The sequence below is a fragment of the Hipposideros armiger genome, unplaced genomic scaffold, assembly GCF_001890085.2.
Source record: "Hipposideros armiger isolate ML-2016 unplaced genomic scaffold, ASM189008v1 scaffold_141, whole genome shotgun sequence".
In the NCBI taxonomy this organism is placed as follows: domain Eukaryota; kingdom Metazoa; phylum Chordata; class Mammalia; order Chiroptera; family Hipposideridae; genus Hipposideros; species Hipposideros armiger.
The window spans coordinates 1997077-2016773 of record NW_017731491.1 but is presented as its reverse complement, the minus strand read 5'-3'; the positions used below and the strand labels follow the sequence as shown (position 1 = coordinate 2016773).

General features: G+C 40.7%; 1 protein-coding gene across 2 annotated transcripts in view; it reads left to right on the top strand.

The window, feature by feature from the left end:
- Positions 1–388: 388 nt before the first annotated feature.
- YWHAE (tyrosine 3-monooxygenase/tryptophan 5-monooxygenase activation protein epsilon) overlaps positions 389–19697 on the top strand; it is a 53443-nt gene continuing 34134 nt past the window's right edge. Inside the window, exon 1 of one of the 2 annotated variants that reach the window (XM_019650504.1) lies at positions 389–598. In XM_019650504.1, coding sequence (XP_019506049.1) covers positions 535–598 — 64 coding nt within the window. In that variant the 5' untranslated portion in view covers positions 389–534. The remainder of the gene's footprint in view (positions 599–19697) is intronic. The other variant, XM_019650505.1, reaches the window with a different exon arrangement.

Here is a 19697-nt window from a genome sequence, read left to right as displayed (position 1 = left end):
ACAGCCTGAGCTGAGCTGCTGCTGAACTGCCAACAGGTGGCAGGATGGCTCAGCTAAAAAAAAAAAAAAAAAGAAGACGAATGAAAAAAGACTCCAAAAAACCGTTACAGCCTCTAGCTTTCTCTGCCCCAAGTCCTGGCGGCCTTGTTGGTCAGGGTCTAGGCTCCCTCACTCACTCTCTTGGGGCATGGTCCAGGCGTGCCTCGCCTCCAGCATCCCTCTCTTCTTTGGGGCCGCTCTCCCTCCTCTCAGTCGCAGTTCCCGCCTCAACACTCCAGCACTCGCAAAGCCCAAGGAGGAGGAGCGTCTATCTGGTTCCAGTCCCTTCGGGCGCCGTGCTCCCGGGCCCGCCCCCCGCGCCAGTTGCCAGGGAGCGGTTGCCATAGAGCTGAGCAGTTGTCCGCGTGCGCAGGCGGAAGTCCCGGATTGAGGCGCCGCCATTTTTGCTGCCCGGACGCGGAGGGAGAGGCTGAGAGAGTCGAGACGCTATCCACTTCCATCCGTCGCGCAGACCCTGCCGGAGCCGCTGCCGCTATGGATGATCGGGAGGATCTGGTGTACCAGGCGAAGCTGGCCGAGCAGGCTGAGCGATACGACGGTGAGTTGGGGGGGCAACAGGGGGCTGGAATTCTCGGACCCTCTGCCGCCGCCCACAGAGGCCGGGAGCAGGAGACAAAATGGCGGCACCGTCGCCGATCCTGGCCCGGGGATGTGGATTCGGGAAGCAGGAAATGGCCTGTGGTCTCCCGGAGCGGTGGGAGGCCCCAGGCCCAGGAATTTGACCCCTTCGACGTCCTCAGCCGCAGACACTTGCGAGCCTAGAGGCCGAGGCGATAGGGTGGAGGAGTTGGTTGTAAAATGGCGGCTGGGGGGAGGGCGAGTTCTGGGGCGGGGGAGGGGGAAGAGATGGCGGGTGCTGTCTCCGGGCGAGCAATCCCCAGGGGATTTTCTGGCCAGTCTTGGGATGTGGAGAACAATTGGGTGGGGTGGTGGGGGAAGAAATACCCGCCACATGGGGGACAGTGGCGACCAGGAGCTGTAGCGCGGGCGCCTTTCAGGGAAATATGGCGGGTGGGGGCGGTGGCTTTTCCCCCGAGGCCCAATGTGGGGCGGCGGCTGTGGAGTCTCACAAAGGAGAAGCCTTACGAGCGGAGGTCGTCTTCGGGCTTGTGGTGGGGGGCAGTCTTGAATGAGAGTGGGGGAAGGGGAGAGGGTGGGAATCACTGCAGTTCATCCTTGGGCGGAGGCCAGCTGAGATGCTGCGATCGAATTTCTTTCCCTTAGGCCAGCACACCTTGTAGTGAGGTTTTTTAGGCTTTACATTCAATCTCGCCTTCTGGGAAAATCGAGCAAAACCTTCCTCACGCTCACTCCCTTTCCTCAGACTTATCCCGGAGAACTCGAAGTTCCTGTAATTTTTTTTTTTGGTCTCTATTAACTGTGGGTTCTGGTGGATAGAACATTGCTGGAAACAAGGAGACCATGACTCTTAGTCCCTTTCTAGTGCCTGGCTCAGTCTACAAGTTTGTTAAAATGACTTTACTGTTTACGCACCATTATGACAAATGGAAAAAGACCTGTTGAAAATAAAGTTATTTCAAATAACGTTCAGTAACAGCATTTTGGTTGAGTACCCGGGCTTGAAATGCGTGTATTTTATACCTCATTGGGGATCTTAACCTATCCCAACCACCCAGCTGAGGCTTGGGTTTTTGGATTATGAACATAGAGGGCCCCAGCAGATCCTCTCTCTATATTGTTCCATTTTGAATAAGTGGTTTTATGTACAGATTTGAACAGTTTTTCTTTGTTCGTCCCTGAAGGTTCTTTCGTCATTTTTCTGAATTTTATCGAAATGCCCATTGTGTCTGTTTAGTCCGTTCCAGGCTGCTGTTTTTAAATCGCCCCACCCCCCCATTTTGGAACTGGGTTCTTGAATTACCCCACATCCGTTAAAATGTATATAAAAACAAAAAGTCATATATGGTTTCTGTGGTTTTAATGCGGTTGTGGGGTGAGACATGATTGGAATTAAGTGCCATTGATCTTTAGATTTTTCTTAAGCCACTTATTTTTCAAAATATTATGTAGGGTCCTTGCTTTCCTTGAAAGGCTGTTTGTCATGTGCATACCTTTAGGGCTAGCCTAGTGTATCATTTGGATTCAATAATTTGAAAATTAGGAGAAAAGGCCTCGAACTCAAACTTAGGAAAGATACTCCACTAAATTTCGTTCTGTAAATCCTAGAATTGCTATTCGCATTGAACAAGATTTTTGTTAAGGGGAAGGGAATAAGATGGGGAAGTACAGCTCAAGGTCAGATTTGTCTTTATTTCAGTGTGTAAAAGCCAAACAAATGTAGGTGTGCTTGTAATGGAACTTTTCTTTTTTCCTTTTCTCCCCTCATGCTCCAGTTAGATTCTCTTCTTAATCTACCAGTGCCTTTGGCAAGAAACTTTATATTTTAATGCTTTCTGTTCTGTAGGGATTTAGGCTTTGAGTAAACTTGCTGTGATAACCAAAATGAGGACAAGGAGGAAGGTTTTTTTAAAAAGCATGTTTTAAAAACTTTTGGAAGCTCATGATTGTAGTTTCCAAATAAGTGACCATTTAGTGATAACCATACTTTGGAGTTGAGTACTGAGGATTTTTGACCAAATCTGTTAATGGTTATTCAATGTAGGACTTTATTGATAGAGCCTCATCATTACATTGTACGTTTTTGGTGTCTCCAGGATCTAAAGAGAAAAAGAAATAGGGTTTACCAGGTGGGGCGGGACTCCTATGACTGTTGGGCCCAAGGAAGGGAGGGATTCATTGGGAAGGAAGAAGAGGAAGACAGTCATCAGGAATCAGACTTTTACCTGTGTCCACTCCTTTATTGGGTGCAATAATTCAGTATTGTTTGTGGTAACAAAAAATGACCCCATAGTTTTAGTCACCAGACAATTTTTCAAGTGTGGGGAGTGGAGGAGGTGAGAATGCATTTGAATGATTTGGTTTTGGGTTCGTGGATATAACTGGCTTTTCTCATTGTTCCTGCAGTACCTTTGTCTTGAAGTTTGCATGCTGAGTTGAACCAATTCTTTAAGTTAAATGGGGACTTGGAATCAATTAATATGATTTAGGTATTTAATGGTACTGGAGGAAGAGCTAAGCTGTGTTCAGATAAAGGACAATTTTAGGTTGCAGATAGGAAATAACTGAAGTTAGGGGCTAGGATTGTTCACCTTGAAGGTTAAATCTAGCATCCCATCTCTTAAGTCAATCTTAGCATTTCTGAATGGGTCTTACTGTCCCATTTATATGAACCACATTAGTACAGAAAAGTGGGGAATGTAGAGGGGGAAAAGGGAGTACTTTTCACATTTTTTGAGAGTAGAGAGGTCAGCATAAACTACGTTTGGGTTTATGGGGTAGTAGCTGGTTTTGTCTTTTCGCCTTCTGGTGATGATTGGCTTCATGTGAAGTAAGGGTAAAGTTTTGATGTTCGCTTTTGATTCACTCTCTGAATGCATTAACATAAGGAATGCATCTGTTCTGAGTCACAACTTAGCTGTCCTTTTTAAAAAAGATTTTTATTGGGTAATTGGGGGAGGGGAACAGACAAGTTGCTGTCCTTTTGTTCTTCAGTCTAGTTGTGGAGGACTTCGCTTCACTGGCCCGTGATGGTATTATCATTGCGCTCTTCCCAGGTGAGGCAGTTGCTCGCCGGCCATTGGACGGCTGCTCACGGTGGCTCACGGCAGCTCACAAAAGCACAGGCCATCTGCCAGCCAGCCCCACTGCAGCCTACACCGTCGCCTCATAGCAGCCCAGCTCCAGGTCGAGCTGTTGTTCACCATCTTAGCTGTAGGGGGCACAGCATCACTGGCCCTCATGTGGGATCCAAACCAGGGCCCTGCTGCTCAGAGCTGGTGTCCCAAGCTCACTCCTAACCAATGCGCCACTTTGCTGACCTTAGCTTTCCTTTTAAAACCCTAGAGCCTCGTTTCTCTAACATAGTTGGTAGTCAGTAAAGGGTGGGGCGTGGTTTGAATTAACTTTTTTTTTCTCTTTTAAAGATTTTATTGGGGAATTGGGGGAGGGGAACAGACAAGTTGCTGTCCTTTTGTTCTTCAGTCTAGTTGTGGAGGACGCCGCTTCACTGGCCCATGTTGGTATTATTATTGCTCTCTTCCCGGGTGAGGCAGATTGGTCTCCTGCCTCTGGACGGCCGCTCATGGTAGGTCTTGGCAGCACTAGCCAATGCCGGCCGCTCACACTGGCTGCCAGCCACTCATAGTAGCTTATGGCAGCCCACTGCAGCAGGGGCTGCAGCCTACGCCATTGCTGGCGACTCACGGCAGTCCAGCTCCAGGTTGAGCCATTGTTCACCATCTTAGCTGTAGAGGGCAGTGTCACTGGCCCTCATGTGGGATCCGAACCGGGTTCCTGCTGCTCAGAGCTGGCGTTCCAAGCCAGCTCTTAACCAATGTGCCATTTGGCCAGCCCTTGAATTAACTTCTTAATATATGTCATGTTAGGGAAAAAAAGGTAATAGTAAATTAACTTTATTAATGAGTTTAAAAACAGGTAAATGATCAATTCTTGACTGTAGGCCAGTGATAATTTTTATTGCTATTTCTGTTAATAGTAAAATTATTTCAGTTAATGGAGTTAACTTTACTGAATGCATTTTTTTCCCCATGCTGAAACTTAAGCAGAATTGGATAATGCAATTTTTAAAAAAACACGTTTTAGGGCCGGCCGAGTGGCTCAGTTGGTTAAGAGCTCGCTCAAGAGTTTGAGCTCTGAGCAACAGCGGTTCGAGTCCCGGCCCGAGCTCAGCAGTCGCTGAGCTGCCAACAGGTAGCAGGATGGCTCAGCTAAAAAAAAAAAACACAAGAACAAAACAAACAAACAAACAAAAAAACACACGTTTTATTGGGGAATTGAGGGAAGGGAACAGACAAGTTGCTGTCCTTTTGTTGTTCAGTCTAGTTGTGGAGGACGTCGCTTCACTAGTCCATGTTGGTATTATCATGGCACTCTTTCCGGGTGAGGCAGATCAATTGCCAGCCACTTGACTGCAGCTCACGCCGGCTGCCAGCCACTCACGGTAGCTTACCGCAGCCCACTGCAGCCTACGCTGATTCCGGCGACTCACGGCAGCTCCAGGTCGAGCTGTTGTTCACCATCTTAGCTGTAGAGGGCGCAGCGTCACTGGCCCTAATGTAGGATCTGAACCGGGGCCCTGCAGCTCAGAGCTGGCGTCCCAAGCCAACGCGCCACTCGGCCGGCCCTGGATAATGCAATTTTTAAAATCCCTCCTACTGATAGCGTTTAGTCTTTGTATCTAAACGAGATGCTGTTGTGTATACTTTAGACTTTTGTACAGTATTGTGCATCTTGGGCATACAAACTATATAGAATATAATGAAATCATGAATCATTGCAATTTGAGGTGATGGGGTAAAGTCTTACTGCGGACATTACTAGGTATCACCTTTATATGAAAAGGTCTCAATTTGAATTCTAGTATGGGGAAAAACACTATGGCAAGTATTAAACTGAGCAAAGTTTGGATTCAGTAAGTACAAGCAAACACATTGAAAGCCCATAGAAACAGGCTTTCCATGATTGTTTGATAGCTTTGTCAAGGGAATATGAAATGTTTGAAAGATTGGTATAGTAAGTGAAATTTCAGCCCAATAAATAAACATCTAATTTTACAAACGAGTTTCAAATTTTAAGCTGCTGATCTGAAAGCATAATTTTTTTAAAAAGGGCGATAAGGGTGATTTTGCCAGAATTTTACCTTATATTTAAGAATGGGGGGCCGGCCGAGTGGCACGTTGGTTAAGAGCTGGCTTGCGATGCCAGCTGTGAGCAGCAGGGCCCCGGTTCGTATCCCACGTTAGGGCCATTGACGTGCCCTCTACAGCTAAGATGGTGAACAACAGCTCGACCTGGAGCTGGGCTGCCGTGAGTTGCTGGCGACAGGGTAGGCTGCAGTGGGCTGCCATAAAGCTACCGTGAGTGGCTGGCAGCTGGCATGAGCTGCCAAGAGCTGCCATGAGCGGCTGTCCAGTGGCCAGCGACTGATATGCCTCACCCGGGAAGAGCGCAATGATAATACCAACATGGGCCAGTGAAGTGACGTCATCCACAACTAGACTGAAAAACAAAAGGACAGCAACTTGTCTGTTCCCCTTCCCCGATTCCCCAACGCTGTTGCCCTCCCTCAACTCCCCAATAAAATCTTTAAAAAAAAAAAAAGGGTATGTATTTAAACAGTAATGACAGGCATAGGATAAAAATTAAATTTTCAAACTTTATATAATGCCATATTTATATAGAACTTCTTACAGACCACTTTCACAATATTTTTACTTATTTCATGTAATATTGAAATAGTGTTACTTCCATTTTATGGTTCAGGAAAGTAATTTGAGAATATTTAGTGATTTTTTTGTTTGTTTCTATATCACATGACTAGTTGGCTAGCAAATGGCAAAGCCAGAAATTGTCTGACCTTTAGACCAGTTTCTTCTGATCCACTCACAAATGACCTGTGTGTAACTAAGGTGGGGTGGGTGTGTGTGCATGTGCTCATGCATGTGTGTGTGCACGCTTGTGTACTCTTGTATTTGCACTTAGTAATTACTTCACATAATGTCTTGGTGTTTATGACTTGACTATTATCTATCGAAACAGTAGGTAAAATACCTTAATACTTTTTTAAGGAAACCTTGTGCTTGCTTTCAAAAAACCATCTCGACACAGTGAATGAAGTAAGTAAGAAAGAGGAGTTTAGGTGATTTCAGAATGTGTGTTTACATACAGGTTCCTTGGTTTTTCACAGTGTCTGGGGGTATGGCTAATGCCATGCATTTCTGTAAAGTACTTTAAAAACATTTCCCCCTCCACCTTTGCCTAATAGATACAGCCCTTAATGATGTAATCATAAAACTTGTAGAAGGTGGAAAGATTGGCAAATGATTCACAAATGTTCTAAGTAGTAGTAGCCTAAATAGCTGTCAAACAATTTACCCCTTAGGGTAGTGAGGAACAGCAGCAGAAAAGAGTTAACTTTACTGTTGTCGAAATGGTCAGTTAACAGTTTGATACAGTTAAATACTGACATATCCAAGTTGACAGATTGGTTTGCCACCATAATTTTATGGTTTGAGCTCATTAAATATTCATTATGGTCACTCCTAAATAGTTTCAGTTCATTTAAACTAAGTTGTAGTAACAACTGCCATAATAATGAGAGTCATCATAATTTATCATCTAAATCAGGATACCTTAAAGTGAAGGGGTACTAATTCATAATCATGTATGCAAAACAGATTGTCCTGAGCTGTGAACTTGCCTCTGTGTTCATTCTACTTAAGACCATTTTGTTACTATTCGTTGTTTCATTTAGATTCATACAAGTTTCCTAAGCTTTGTCCATCTCTCTACAGCAGAGATATCTTAGATCTAAGTCCTCAGATTGGTTTTCTTCTTTCTCAAATGAAGTCAACATTTGGCAGAACATCAGACAAATCAAAGACAAAGTGAAAGATTTTCTCCTTTCAGTCCTCCAAACGGGAACTGGAAAAGCCAAGGATATGGTAGCTGCTGAAAATAGAGCTTGCTGCATATGAACTAGTCATTCTGACCAAGTGTCAGAGCCAAGTATGTTGGTTTTATGTATGTCTACCTTGAGCATATGCTGAAAGAGTTGATAATACTTGACTGAAGAGTTAGCAAAGGCCTGTCCTAAACTAAGAACTTTTTCCCCAAATACATTTTTAAAGTCGCATCCACACCTTGTTATAACCATTCTCTTTAGAACAACGCTGAACCCTGTGTAGTTTAGAAAACAAATGACCATGATCCTGGTTTATCTTTTGAAATTTAATCTTGACTTTATTATTGCCCTTTTTCCAGTGATCCATCACAATAGCTGGGCAGATCTGTCATTGGTAGTCTTGATTTGCATGAGGTCAGGATTTTAGCTAAAGCAATATGAAATGTGTTTAACTCTTTGTATATAGTATTCAAAGGAGACATGTTACACTGTGAGTAAAAGTTGTTACTTTCATATTTTGCAAGATGCAGTGTAGTACAAAGGCCTTGGAATTATCTGGATTCCTTGGCTACAGAATGGGAATTAATGATGTCTGCCTTGCCTGCTAATTTACAGGGTTGTCATGAAATTGTGGGTTTTTGCAAACTGCAAAGTATAATTTTTGTCAGGTAGCATTATTTATTGTGAGAAATTCCTATCACCCAATGTGAATAATGAAGTAAATGTCTTTGCTATTGATCTATTATGGTCATATCAGAAGATAATCTACTTTTATTGAGTTATTCTTACTAAGTACTCTTATGGGTTTAGTCTTTAAGTTACATTTGCATAAATATAGGTTAGTTCTTAAAATAAAATTGTTAATCTTAACTCATATCTGGAAATTTGTGTATCCAGAAAGTGAATGATCAAATTCATTCCCAACCAGTATAATCTATACTTCGGCCATGTTGAGCTGGTATGTATTTCTTTTTATATTAATTGCAGGTTAATATTCAGAAGAATATACTTATCTCCCTAACAAATGTAACACCTGTTTGTGGATTTGGGATGAAAGGTTCCATAGTATGAAAATGTAGAAGTTAATCAGTGTTAAAATATTTGCATGATAGCAGTGTCAGATTACTGACTAGGAAAAGAATACTACAGGTTTCCCCTGCTATCTGAAAATAGAGTGTTCATATGAAACCCTTAAGCTTAAATGGTGTAAAGCAAAGCAGCAATTACTTTAGGATACATTTTGCTAAGGGCACAATATAAATCTAGGTAAAGCACAGATGCTCACAGACTAGGTTCAAAGCTGTGGTGGTTTGGTGCTAAGATGCTGAGTGTAGTTCCTAGGAAGGAGCTTGTCTGTGCCATCCTCCCTGCTTTGGGTGCGCACTGCCTCCCACAGCAAAAGCTAAACAATATTTTTGCTTGTTGCCTTTTTGGTAAAAGAAAAAATCCTCTTTGGATTTCTTTTAGTTAGTGAAAACGGGTACTACTGATGTAGGTCTTTCTTAAAAGTGAAATGGCATAACTGGAACTTAGGAAAACGGGGGATTCCAGCACACATAACCAATTTTGTGAAATGTGATTCTAAGGACAGTGAATGGGTTCTGATTAATAGAAAGCTACCAGTTAAAATAAAACTACTTAATCCTTGGTGGTTTAGTCATTTAAGGATTTTGTGGGACCTTGGAATGGTTGTTACGAACACCTTTGTGTTGTAGAAATGTTAAGTATCTTACATAAGAATTTGTGTGGTTGATTTTATTAATGCAAAATAAGTTAAACTTTAAATTAGTGAAAACTTACAGGGTTACTATGAAAATTTCAAAACATTTTGTGCTCTTTGACTAGAAATATATCAATGACAGTTGATTTTGCTTTCATAGAATTTTTTTTTTAAAGGTATGCATTAACGAAATATTTTTTCTGTGTGGAAAAGACTTCCCTACAATTTTAAAATGTATTACTCCGAAAGTGCTGAAATTTTGATGAGGGTTTCTTGGCTGTTCAAAGACTCAGGAAAAGAAGTCAAATTAATAAAACAAATCTGAATAAATAGTATAACCCTTCTCTTAAACTGTAACAGTACAAGGGTCATTTCTCGTCACTTTTTTCCTGATTTATTCCAAGACAAAATTTTAAGATTTTTTTTTTCTAATTCTACAAATATGAAAACAGATTTAGACTTGGATCTCTCTGTTTTTCGCCCATATGTCGGTGTCTTAGGTCATTTACCTCTCCAATGAGTTACTTTATACCTCTACTTCCTCTGCACTTTATCTTTTTGGTTCTATAACTAAACATGTTTGACTGCCTCAGAGAGTAGTACCTTCTTAAATTCTAAGAGGAGAAACCTCTTAGTTTTGATGTAGTAAGAGGGATTCCCCTCCCCAGTTTTGAGACTGATGGGAGTGATACAATTGTAGAAACTGAGTAAAAGGTTGTCTTGTTTTTTGTTTTTGTTTTCTCTTTTAATCTAGCAGAAGGTTTTTTGAGTTCTTAAGAAGGCTGATTTTTTTCCTCTTCCTAGGGAAAGTGGGAGTCAATTTTAGAGTCTCCTTTGTTTAGGTTGGTTATGCAAAGAGGAAAAACTATATATACTTGAGTGTCAAGATTATGTTTTGAAAAGCCTTAGTTTTTAGACAATTAAAAATAAATTCCAAAGCCATTTGACAAATACATATTGAATGCTAGCTATGTACCAGGCTCCATTCTAGAAACATGGGATTCATCAGTAAATAAAATGACAAAAGATCTCTTCAAGGAGCTTATATTGTAGTGAATGTATAAATGCTTTTTTAGAATTATACTTTTGTTAGTATATGTAATTAAGAGTTAATTTGAATTAGTAACAACAATGGAGTTTGCTATAATGTAGGGCACTATAGCTGGTGCCATATCAAAGACTAGAAAAACTACATGCTTTTTTCATTGACTACTAGTGTCAAGTGGCACTAACAAATTGAAAAGGTTCTTTAAAAATTTATTTTCATTGTGATAATAAAATCCTATAACAATAATACCATCTACTATTGCCAGCTATGTCAGGTGCTTACCATTATCTCAATCCTCAAAAACAACCCTGCAAAGTAGGTACCACCCATTTACAGATAAAGATTAAGAACCTAGGAGAGGTGACAACAAATATTAATAGTAACATCACTGGGATTTAGCCAAGTCTTTTTCACTTCCAAGCTGATATTTAATCTATTGCCATATTTGTAAGTAAACATTAGTCCAAACTACTTGAAACTCTCTTTGTTCTTTAGATTTTAATTTTATAACTTAAAAGTTGCTCTGAACAGTCTTTTGCCTTAATTTTTCTGTTTAGCGTTACCTTTCATATATGAAGAAGACAGAAGGGTGTGTAGGCTGAGGATATTTTCCAGTGGAGAGGTAACAAGAGATAATAAAACCAGCACTGGACCAGAAGTCATTAAATTTAGGGAGATCTATGATGTCCATGTTTTATTTCTTGACTACTGTCCCTTTAGACATGTCACATAGTCTCAGGGCCTTTCTTATTTGTATAATGAGAGATTTCTTTTCCGAAAGCTATTTTATACACTGAATTTGCAGGCTGAAACTTCTGTGACTAGCAGAGTAAAGGGCTATGAAACAAATCTAAATTCAGTGTAGTCTATAACTTTGGGTTCTACTCCAGCCAACTCAGCTACTGGTTCATTTGATCGAGAGACTCCCATTCTCTAGATCTGCATTTATACTGTTGTATTGGATGAATTATAAGGTTGAACTATATGAAATTGACAGTCAGTCATTTTATATGGTTCAGCCTAGCTTGAAGTGGTGGTTGGAAGGTCTCACACTTTCAAGGAAGCACCAGGATTATTGAGGGACTGTACAAGAATACTTTCTTCCTGAGGTTAGTTTTGCTTTTTGTACTTACCTAAATTGATTTTATCTATGTTTACTTTCTAGGTCTGTCTGCTGCTTTTTTTCATCTATCTCAGAATAATGGGTTCAGATGTACTCTGCAATTCTTTTTTTTTTTTTTTTTTTAAAGATTTTTATTGGGGAATTGGGATTGGAACAGTGCTGGGGAATTGGGGAAAGGGGAACAGACAAGTTGCTGTCGTTTTGTTCTTCAGTCTAGTTGTGGAGGACGTTGTTTCACTGGTCCAAGTTGGCATCATCATTGCGCTCTTCCCTGGCGAGGCACATCAGTCGCTGGCTTCTGGACGGCCGCTCACTGCGGCTGCTGGCCGCTCACGCTGGTTGCTGGCTACATACGGTAGCCCATGGCAACCCACTGCCACAGGGGCTGCGGCCTACGCCGTTGCCAGCGACTCACGGCAGCCCAGCTCCAGGTTGAGCTGTTGTTCAGCATCTTAGCTGCAGAGGGCAGTGTCACTGGCCCTCATGTGGGATCCGAACCGGGGCCCTCTGGCATCCCAAGCCAGTTCTTAACCATTGCGCCACTCGGCCGGCCCAACTCTGCAATTCTTTTACACATTGTTTGCGGGAAACGAGTAAACTCGTCATAGCGCTTTAACTCAGGTATAGAGACCTCTTTGTTACGACGCGATTTGGCCGGAAAATGCCCGCATACAATGCGTTAATGCAGTACTTTCAGGGCTACTGTGTAGTACAACTTCTGGAACTGTGCCACATAGGGACCCAGATATTTTGATCATTTTGGAGAAAAGGAGCTACATAAAATACTGTTTTAACTCCCCAAACAAAATGAATGGAATTTACTCTTTTTTTTTTTGCTAGTTTTCAGAATAAAGAGAATGGAAAAGGCCCCAGTTTTCTTTGCAGAAGAGAATTGTCTCAGTGGTATACTTCACAGTTGGTAGAATGCAGTTGTAAAAAATGTTTGGATTTATTAGATTATGCAGTAGTAATAAGCTTCCCTAGCTGTAGTAATAAGCTTCTTCAGCTGTTACCAGTAGAATCCCATCTATAATGTGGAATTTTTCTTACTGTTCTATATTCTATATTTTAAAGAATTGCTATCCTCCTTTCCCCTCCCTCATTGTGAGATTGTTTCTTGCTTTGAAAGCTGACCAGCCTTTATTCCTCATAGCTTTTTCACATGGCCAGTGAATGAATATGTTCAACTGTTATTCTGTTGAATCAAGGAATAGAGAAATTAAACAATGTTAAGCATAAGAAAAATACCACTGCTTGTAACTCCTTGATATATGAGACTAAAGCTTTCTAAAGGGCTGGATATGAAAGAAGCTCTAGGAACTTAATGATGTATTGGGTCGTCGGAAAAGCATGATGTATTTTCTTCTATGTTTTCTATGCAAAAATGCTTCATGACTTTTCCGTCGACCCAATAGCAATATGGCTGTCTACTTCTTCATGTACCTTTCAGTAGGTGACTTTTCAGGCAGTATTTTGGGGGCATTGAGGAATGACTACAGGGAACTTTGGCTTTTTCCTCTTGAGTTGCAGTTAAATCAGTTTTTTCCTGCTTCCAAGCAGTTAATAAATATATATCATTAACATGGTCCTTCATCTTCACTCACCTTTTACTGCTGCAGCTTTCTTATGACTGTCTTGACCCTTAACTAGCCTCATTTCAGAATGCTGTTGCCAGCATTTCTTTAGTCATTTTTGTCTTTACCTTTTATCCTGTTTATCACATTGCATTAATAATTTCCCAATTTTCTTTTCTCCACTTCTAAAAGCTAAAAGAATTTTGGAACGTTAGTATTATTCCATTTAGCAGTCTATAAGTTCTGCATGATTTTGAAGATAGGTTAGAAGGATGCTTGGTTTACTTTTATTTTAGAGGCCTTTAGGTCAAGATTATCAAGTAGACTTATTTCACTTAAGATGTGATTTAAAGTATTAAAGTATACTTTTTTCTCATTTTTATTTGACATTCAGGTTTTAAGCTTAAAAAATCAAAGCAATTTTTGAAAAATTTACTGATACTTTTGAAGCAGAGGAATTTAGGACAACAGTCATTACTAAAAATAGCTACAATTTTAAATAGCATTAAAATTGACTTGGTCAACTTGGATATTTTCCATCTAAAGTATCTTCAGTACTGTATATTTTCTGCGTTTTTTTTTTTAGTGTAGATGTATTTACATAAACATGGAACATTTTAAAAATCAAATGTGAGAAGAAAACTTGTATTTGGTATTTTCTGTGAAGAAGTTTTTTGTTGTTACTATTTCGCTGTGTATTACATACATCTTTATAACTGATTTTGCTTAATTTTGTGTAATGGACATTTTTCTTAAATATTTTTATTGGCTATATAGCATTCAGCAACAAACTAGTGTGTGTTTTTGGCTAGTATATTGCCAGTAACACTACAGTGGAATACTCATATCCAAAATATAATTTTCTGTAATTTGGGTTGCTTAGGAAAGATTCTGAGAAGTGGAGTTTTCTGGTCAAAGTAAGTGAACCTGAACCTGAAGCTTTGGCTTGAGTGCTCCTATTGTGCTGTGAAAGGATTTTTCTCAGTTTGTAGTACCACCAACTTAGGAATGCGCAGTGCATACTTTTTTGTGCTACAAAAACTCATGTATTTCAATATTTAACACTTTAGTGTGAAGTACATTTTTCCCCACTTTTGTTTTAATTTTTTTAAGTTATAAAAGCAAAAATTAAAAGTTAAAAAAGTCAAACAGCTACAGGCATACTGAATAAATATTGGCAGCTATTCTGCCCTTCCAGAAATAACTATTAACGGTTTGAATATACTTTAAGAACTTCCTCTGTGCTCAAGTGCCAGTGCATTTATAAATACAAAAACATACCTTTGTATTGACTCCAATATGCTATTGATATAACTTGCATCATTAATAAAGAAAATACTGCCAGTTTTACGACGCATTTATAAATACAAAAACATACCTTTATATTGACTCCAATATGCTGTTGATATAACTTGCATCATTAATAAAGAAATACTGCCAGTTTTACGATGACACACCACTAAGAAAAATCGGGATTTCAGAGATGTCAGTGTGAAAAAAAATGTTTTCTAATGTAGATGATAATATACATATATACTGTATTCTTTTATAGAAATAACATACATGTTATTCAGCAACATGACTTTTACCCTCAACAAAATATTGTGAATATAAAAAAATTCCTTTAAAACAAAATTGGACCGTTTTAGCCAGATGAACATGAAAACTTAAAAAATGGATGGTTTGTTCATCTGGATCAGTCTACCTTTAAAAGACAAAATCTTTTCAAAGGATTGTAGTGTGTAGCTAGGGTTCAGAACCACTGGAATAGATCATTATTTCTCAAATGCCTGACTGAATTTAGAGTCATTGAGAGTGCTTATTAAAAGTTTGGGCATTTGAGACAGAAAAGATGTGCGTGCTTGCTGCATTCAGATACTGCCATCCTGAAGTCACCACAAGCTCTATAATAGATTTGTCTACCTTGGCATGGCTGAAATCAGGGGTCAGGCTGAGAAGATTTGAGTTAGGGAATCAGAGGTATCTTTCGCAAGCCTATATTTGCTGTTTGACTTTTTGATCTAAGAATGAGAGTTTTAAAATAAATAATAGAGAGTTACCAAGATGGCGCAGTAGGTAAATGCTGTGCTTGCCTTCTCTCACGACCACATCAAAATTACAACTAAACTACAAAACAACCATCATTGAGAATCGCCTAAAATCTTGCTGAACTGAAGCTCTACAACTAAAGATGTGCAGAAGAAGCCACCTCCAGACTGGTAGGGGAAGAGATGTGGAACAGGCTGGTCCCACACTCGCCTGTGACCATTAAATATTGGGAGGGATATTTCAGTTGTGGAGGTCTCCCCCACCTCCCCAGAGGAGCAAGAGGTCCCCAGCTCAGGGTTTCAGTGCTGGGGAGTGAAGTCCCCATAATTTCTGGTTGTGAAAACCAGTGGAGATTGTGACCAGGTAAGACAGAGGGTGACTGCTCTCCCAGGTGCTCCTCTTAAAGGGACAACACGCAGACTTACCCACCAACAGAATCACTCGCTCTGAGCTCTGGCGCTGGGGCAACAGCTAGAAAGGCGGCAGGGACATATAGTGGGATTGAGTTGTTTGGCTTGGGACGGGGGCTGCAGAAGCGACTTTCTTCTGGACGGAGGAGCATGGAGGCCATTATTTCTTTGTTGAGCCCTCCCCCTTCCCGGTGTGCAGACTGAGGTGGCTGCCATATCTGAGTCTCCACAGTTCCTTTACCACACCCTGGCGATTACAGGACTCCCCTCCGCCCAACTTTTGGCACACCCAAGCCGCTTCCAGTGGCTTTTTGGTACAAACCGCCTGCCTTAGCTCAGGCTGCAGACTTTCCTAGGGTCTCTCAAAGGTTCATGGAACCCACACAAGCAGCATCTGGCTTGAGCGTGTCTTGTACCTCTGTATGAGCAGCCCTAAGCTGACACTAGCGGCAGCCAGCCTTGGTTTGCGGCTTGGCTTCTCAAGGTGCATCCGAGCACGGCACAAGCGGCATCCATCTGCAGATTTCTTTGTGGCTCCTGCCCGGTGGCCCGGGGTGGGACATGGGCTTTGGCTGAACTTGACCTATAGCAGATCCCCTCCAAGGTAGTCATGGGGCTGACACCTCCAGTGGCCAGCTTCAAAACTAGATGGAGCATCACCTCGTCACCTCCAAGTATGACACACCCAAGGGGCAGATTGGGCAGGCACCAGAGTTGTGCTGAGGCAGATCCTGCTCTGTAGGGTCAGCCCCTGCACAGCAAGTCTTCCACTGTAGTCAAGGCCAGTCCTCAGAACCTCTGAGCCCAAGGGTCTGTTTCTCCCATTGATGTGCAGTTATCAACCAAGGTTCAGCTGTAAGAGGAGGGCACACACAACCCACTCAAGGGACACACCTGAAGTGTGTGGCTTAGGTGACCAGAAGGACTGTGCTTCTGAGCCCCACAGCACACCTACTACATAAGGTCACTCTACTAAGACCAGAAGACATAGCAGCCCTACCTAATAATACAAAGAAACAAACACAGGGAGGCAGCCAAAATGGGGAGACAAAGAAACATGTCTCAAATAAAAGAATAGAACAAATCTCCAGAAGAAGAACTAAACAAAAGGGAGACAAGAAATCTATCACTCACAGAACTCCAAACACAGTTTATAAGGATGTTCACTGATCTCAGGGAGAACTTTAACAAAGAGATAGGAAACATAAAAATGGAGATAGAAAACATAAAAAGAACCAGTCAGAAATAAAAACTACAATAACAGAAATTAAGAATATAGTACAGGGAATCAACAGTAGATTAGGTGAAGCAGAGGATCGAACCAGTGATGTAGAAGATAAGGTAGTAGAAAACACCCAACTAGAACAGCAACAAGAAAAAAGAAACCAGAAAACTGAGGAGAGCTTAAGGGGCCTCTGGGACAACAACAAGCATACCAACATTCGCATTATGGGGTACCAGAAGGAGAAGAGAACGAGCAAGGAATTGAAAACCTATTTGAAGAAATAATGATGGAAAACTAACTAACCTGGGGAAGGAAATAGCCATACAAGCTCAGGAAGCACAAACAAGAACTCAAAAGAGGCCAACACCAAGACACATCATAATTAAAATTCCAAAGGTTAAAGACAGAGAATCTTAAAAGTAGCAAGAGAAAAGCAGTTAGTTACCTACAGGGGAGACCCCATATGAAGGTCAGCTAATTTCTCAACAGAAACTTTGCAGGCCAGAATGGATTGGCAGGAAATATTCGAAGTGATGAAAAGCAAGGACCTACAACCAAGATTACTCTACCCAGCAAAGCTATCATTTAGAATTGAAGGACTGATAAAGAGCTTCCCAGACAAGAAAAAGCTAAAGGAGCTCATCATCACCAAACCAGTATTACAAGGAATCTTAGAGGGATTTATTTAAGATGGGAGGGGGTTAGGAATGGGTGAAAACGGGAAGGGATTAAGAAGCACAAATTGGTAATTACAAAATAGTCATGGGGATGTCAAGTATGGGGAATATAACGGTAATCAATAATGCGGTAAAAACTATAGTGCCCGGTGGTACTAGTTAAGAGGGGTCATTTCCTAAATTATATACATGTCTAACCACTATGCTGTACATTTGAAACTAATATAAAATAATATTGAATATGTCAGCTCTAGTTGAAAATTTAAAAAAGGGGGGGAAATCAATGATACTGCAGTAGTGTGGTAATGACACTGTAGAGCTAAATGGGTACTGTTGAATAACTAGGATGTACACCTGAAACTAATATTGTAGTGTCTGTTAGCTGTATTTTAATAAAAATCTGAAAAAAAGTTTGGGTATTTGGTCTGAACTCTAATGCATATCTCCCGGTATACAGCTGGGTTTGACTAGGTGACCTTGTAATGCTCCTGTCTAGAGGTCATCTCAACTTTTTTCTAGCAGTTAAGTAATTGCCAGAGATCCTGAGTTTGAAAGTATTGAATATGAATGGCAATACTGCATAGCCCTTTCTAGTTTTTGCCTGTTAAAGTTTTTAACAAACGATGGTTAATGGTTATGTGGATATATTTGCCCAAGTGCAGGCAGCATTAGAGGGTTGCTACTGTTTTGCAAATGATTAAATATTTAACATAATCTTAATTTGTAAATGCTAATAAAATTTAACCCGATTTAAAAAACATTATCAATAACTATCTTGGTTTAGAGTTGCACTGCATATACCTTATGGACTTAGTATTTCTTCCCTTTGTTTACTATAGCTTGTTTATTTCTAATCACTTCTCCCTGTATTTCCCTCTGTATTTTTATATTTTGATGAGTTTATATGATTAGGTTCCCTCTCCCCCTTCAGAAGTGCTCCTAAGGATTTTTCCTGTAAATCCATTCTTGGACTTTTTAATCAATAGTTAACTTATGTAGCATGTTTTGGGAATGAGTTTTCCCTTGTGAATAATTATAATACTTAATATAGAGGACTTTGTAGTCTAGTTTAAGGAGAACTGTGGCTGAAACACAAATGACTTTTGCTAACTTCTGTGATACACGAATTTTAGAGAAGGGGTTCCGAGGGCATTATGGGCTGTAGTTGTCAGGGAAAACTTGAGTATAGATGGGATATTCATTGGGGTGGATCAGATTTGGATGGTGGGAGAGGGAGATTCTTTTGGATATATCATCAAAAGTACAGATGTGGGATTAAGCATATGAGGCCTAAGAATGGGCCTTTTATCTGAGCTAGAAAGAGAAAAGTGGAGCCATATTATACAAAAGGCTTTATTAGGTTTAGATTCTAAGTTCTGTGTTCTTTATTTAGCTCATTACTGCAACAAGCACATTGTTAACACTTCCCTAAGTGCTTACATCCTTTTGGATTTCTGTGTGTGTGTGTGTAATTTTGGAAGACAGGCAAGCCAAGAAAAGGATTTTAACATATTGTACACTTCCTGTTATGTGCCAGAGAATTTACTATGCAATCGCATTTTAACTTTAATAACCCAGAAGGAGGTATCTCCCACATTGTAAATGAGGAAGTGACCATAGGTCAAATAGCACATAATTAAACACCAACCAGAATGAAAATCTAATCTGAATTTTTCTGGCTATAAAGATGGTGTTTTCCTACCATGCTGTTTCCCAAAGTGTGTGTGTGTTTTGGACCATCTAATAAGAGTACAAATGTTAGGTAGACATGACAAGAATAGTGAAAGTGTTACTAGAATAGAATAGAAACTCTGAGGATTCCTAGACCTCCTATTTTCTGTTTTAGCATCCTGTTTGTTTCATAGTACTCAACACAAAATGTTCTTAGATGTCAAATTATTAATCTTGTCCACTTTAAGCCATTTAAACCTTTGCTTAAAGAAAAATCCCAAATCTTGGCAAACTGTTTACTTCAAATTATTCCTTCCTTGTAACTCTCCTTAACACACTTTTTTTTAAAGATCTTTATTGGGGAATTAGGGACTGGGAACAGCGCTGGGGAATTGGGGGTAGGGGAACAGACAAGTTGCTGTCCTTTGGTTCTGTCTAGTTGTGGAGGACGTCGCTTCACTGGCCCATGTTGGTATTATCATTGCGCTCTTCCCAGGTGAGGCAGATCAATCGCCGGCTTCTGGACGGCCGCTCACGGCGGCTGCTGGCGACTCACAGCATCCCAGCTCCAGGTTGAGCTGTTGTTCAGCATCTTAGCTGTAGAGGGCAGTGTCACTGGCCCTCATATGTGGGATC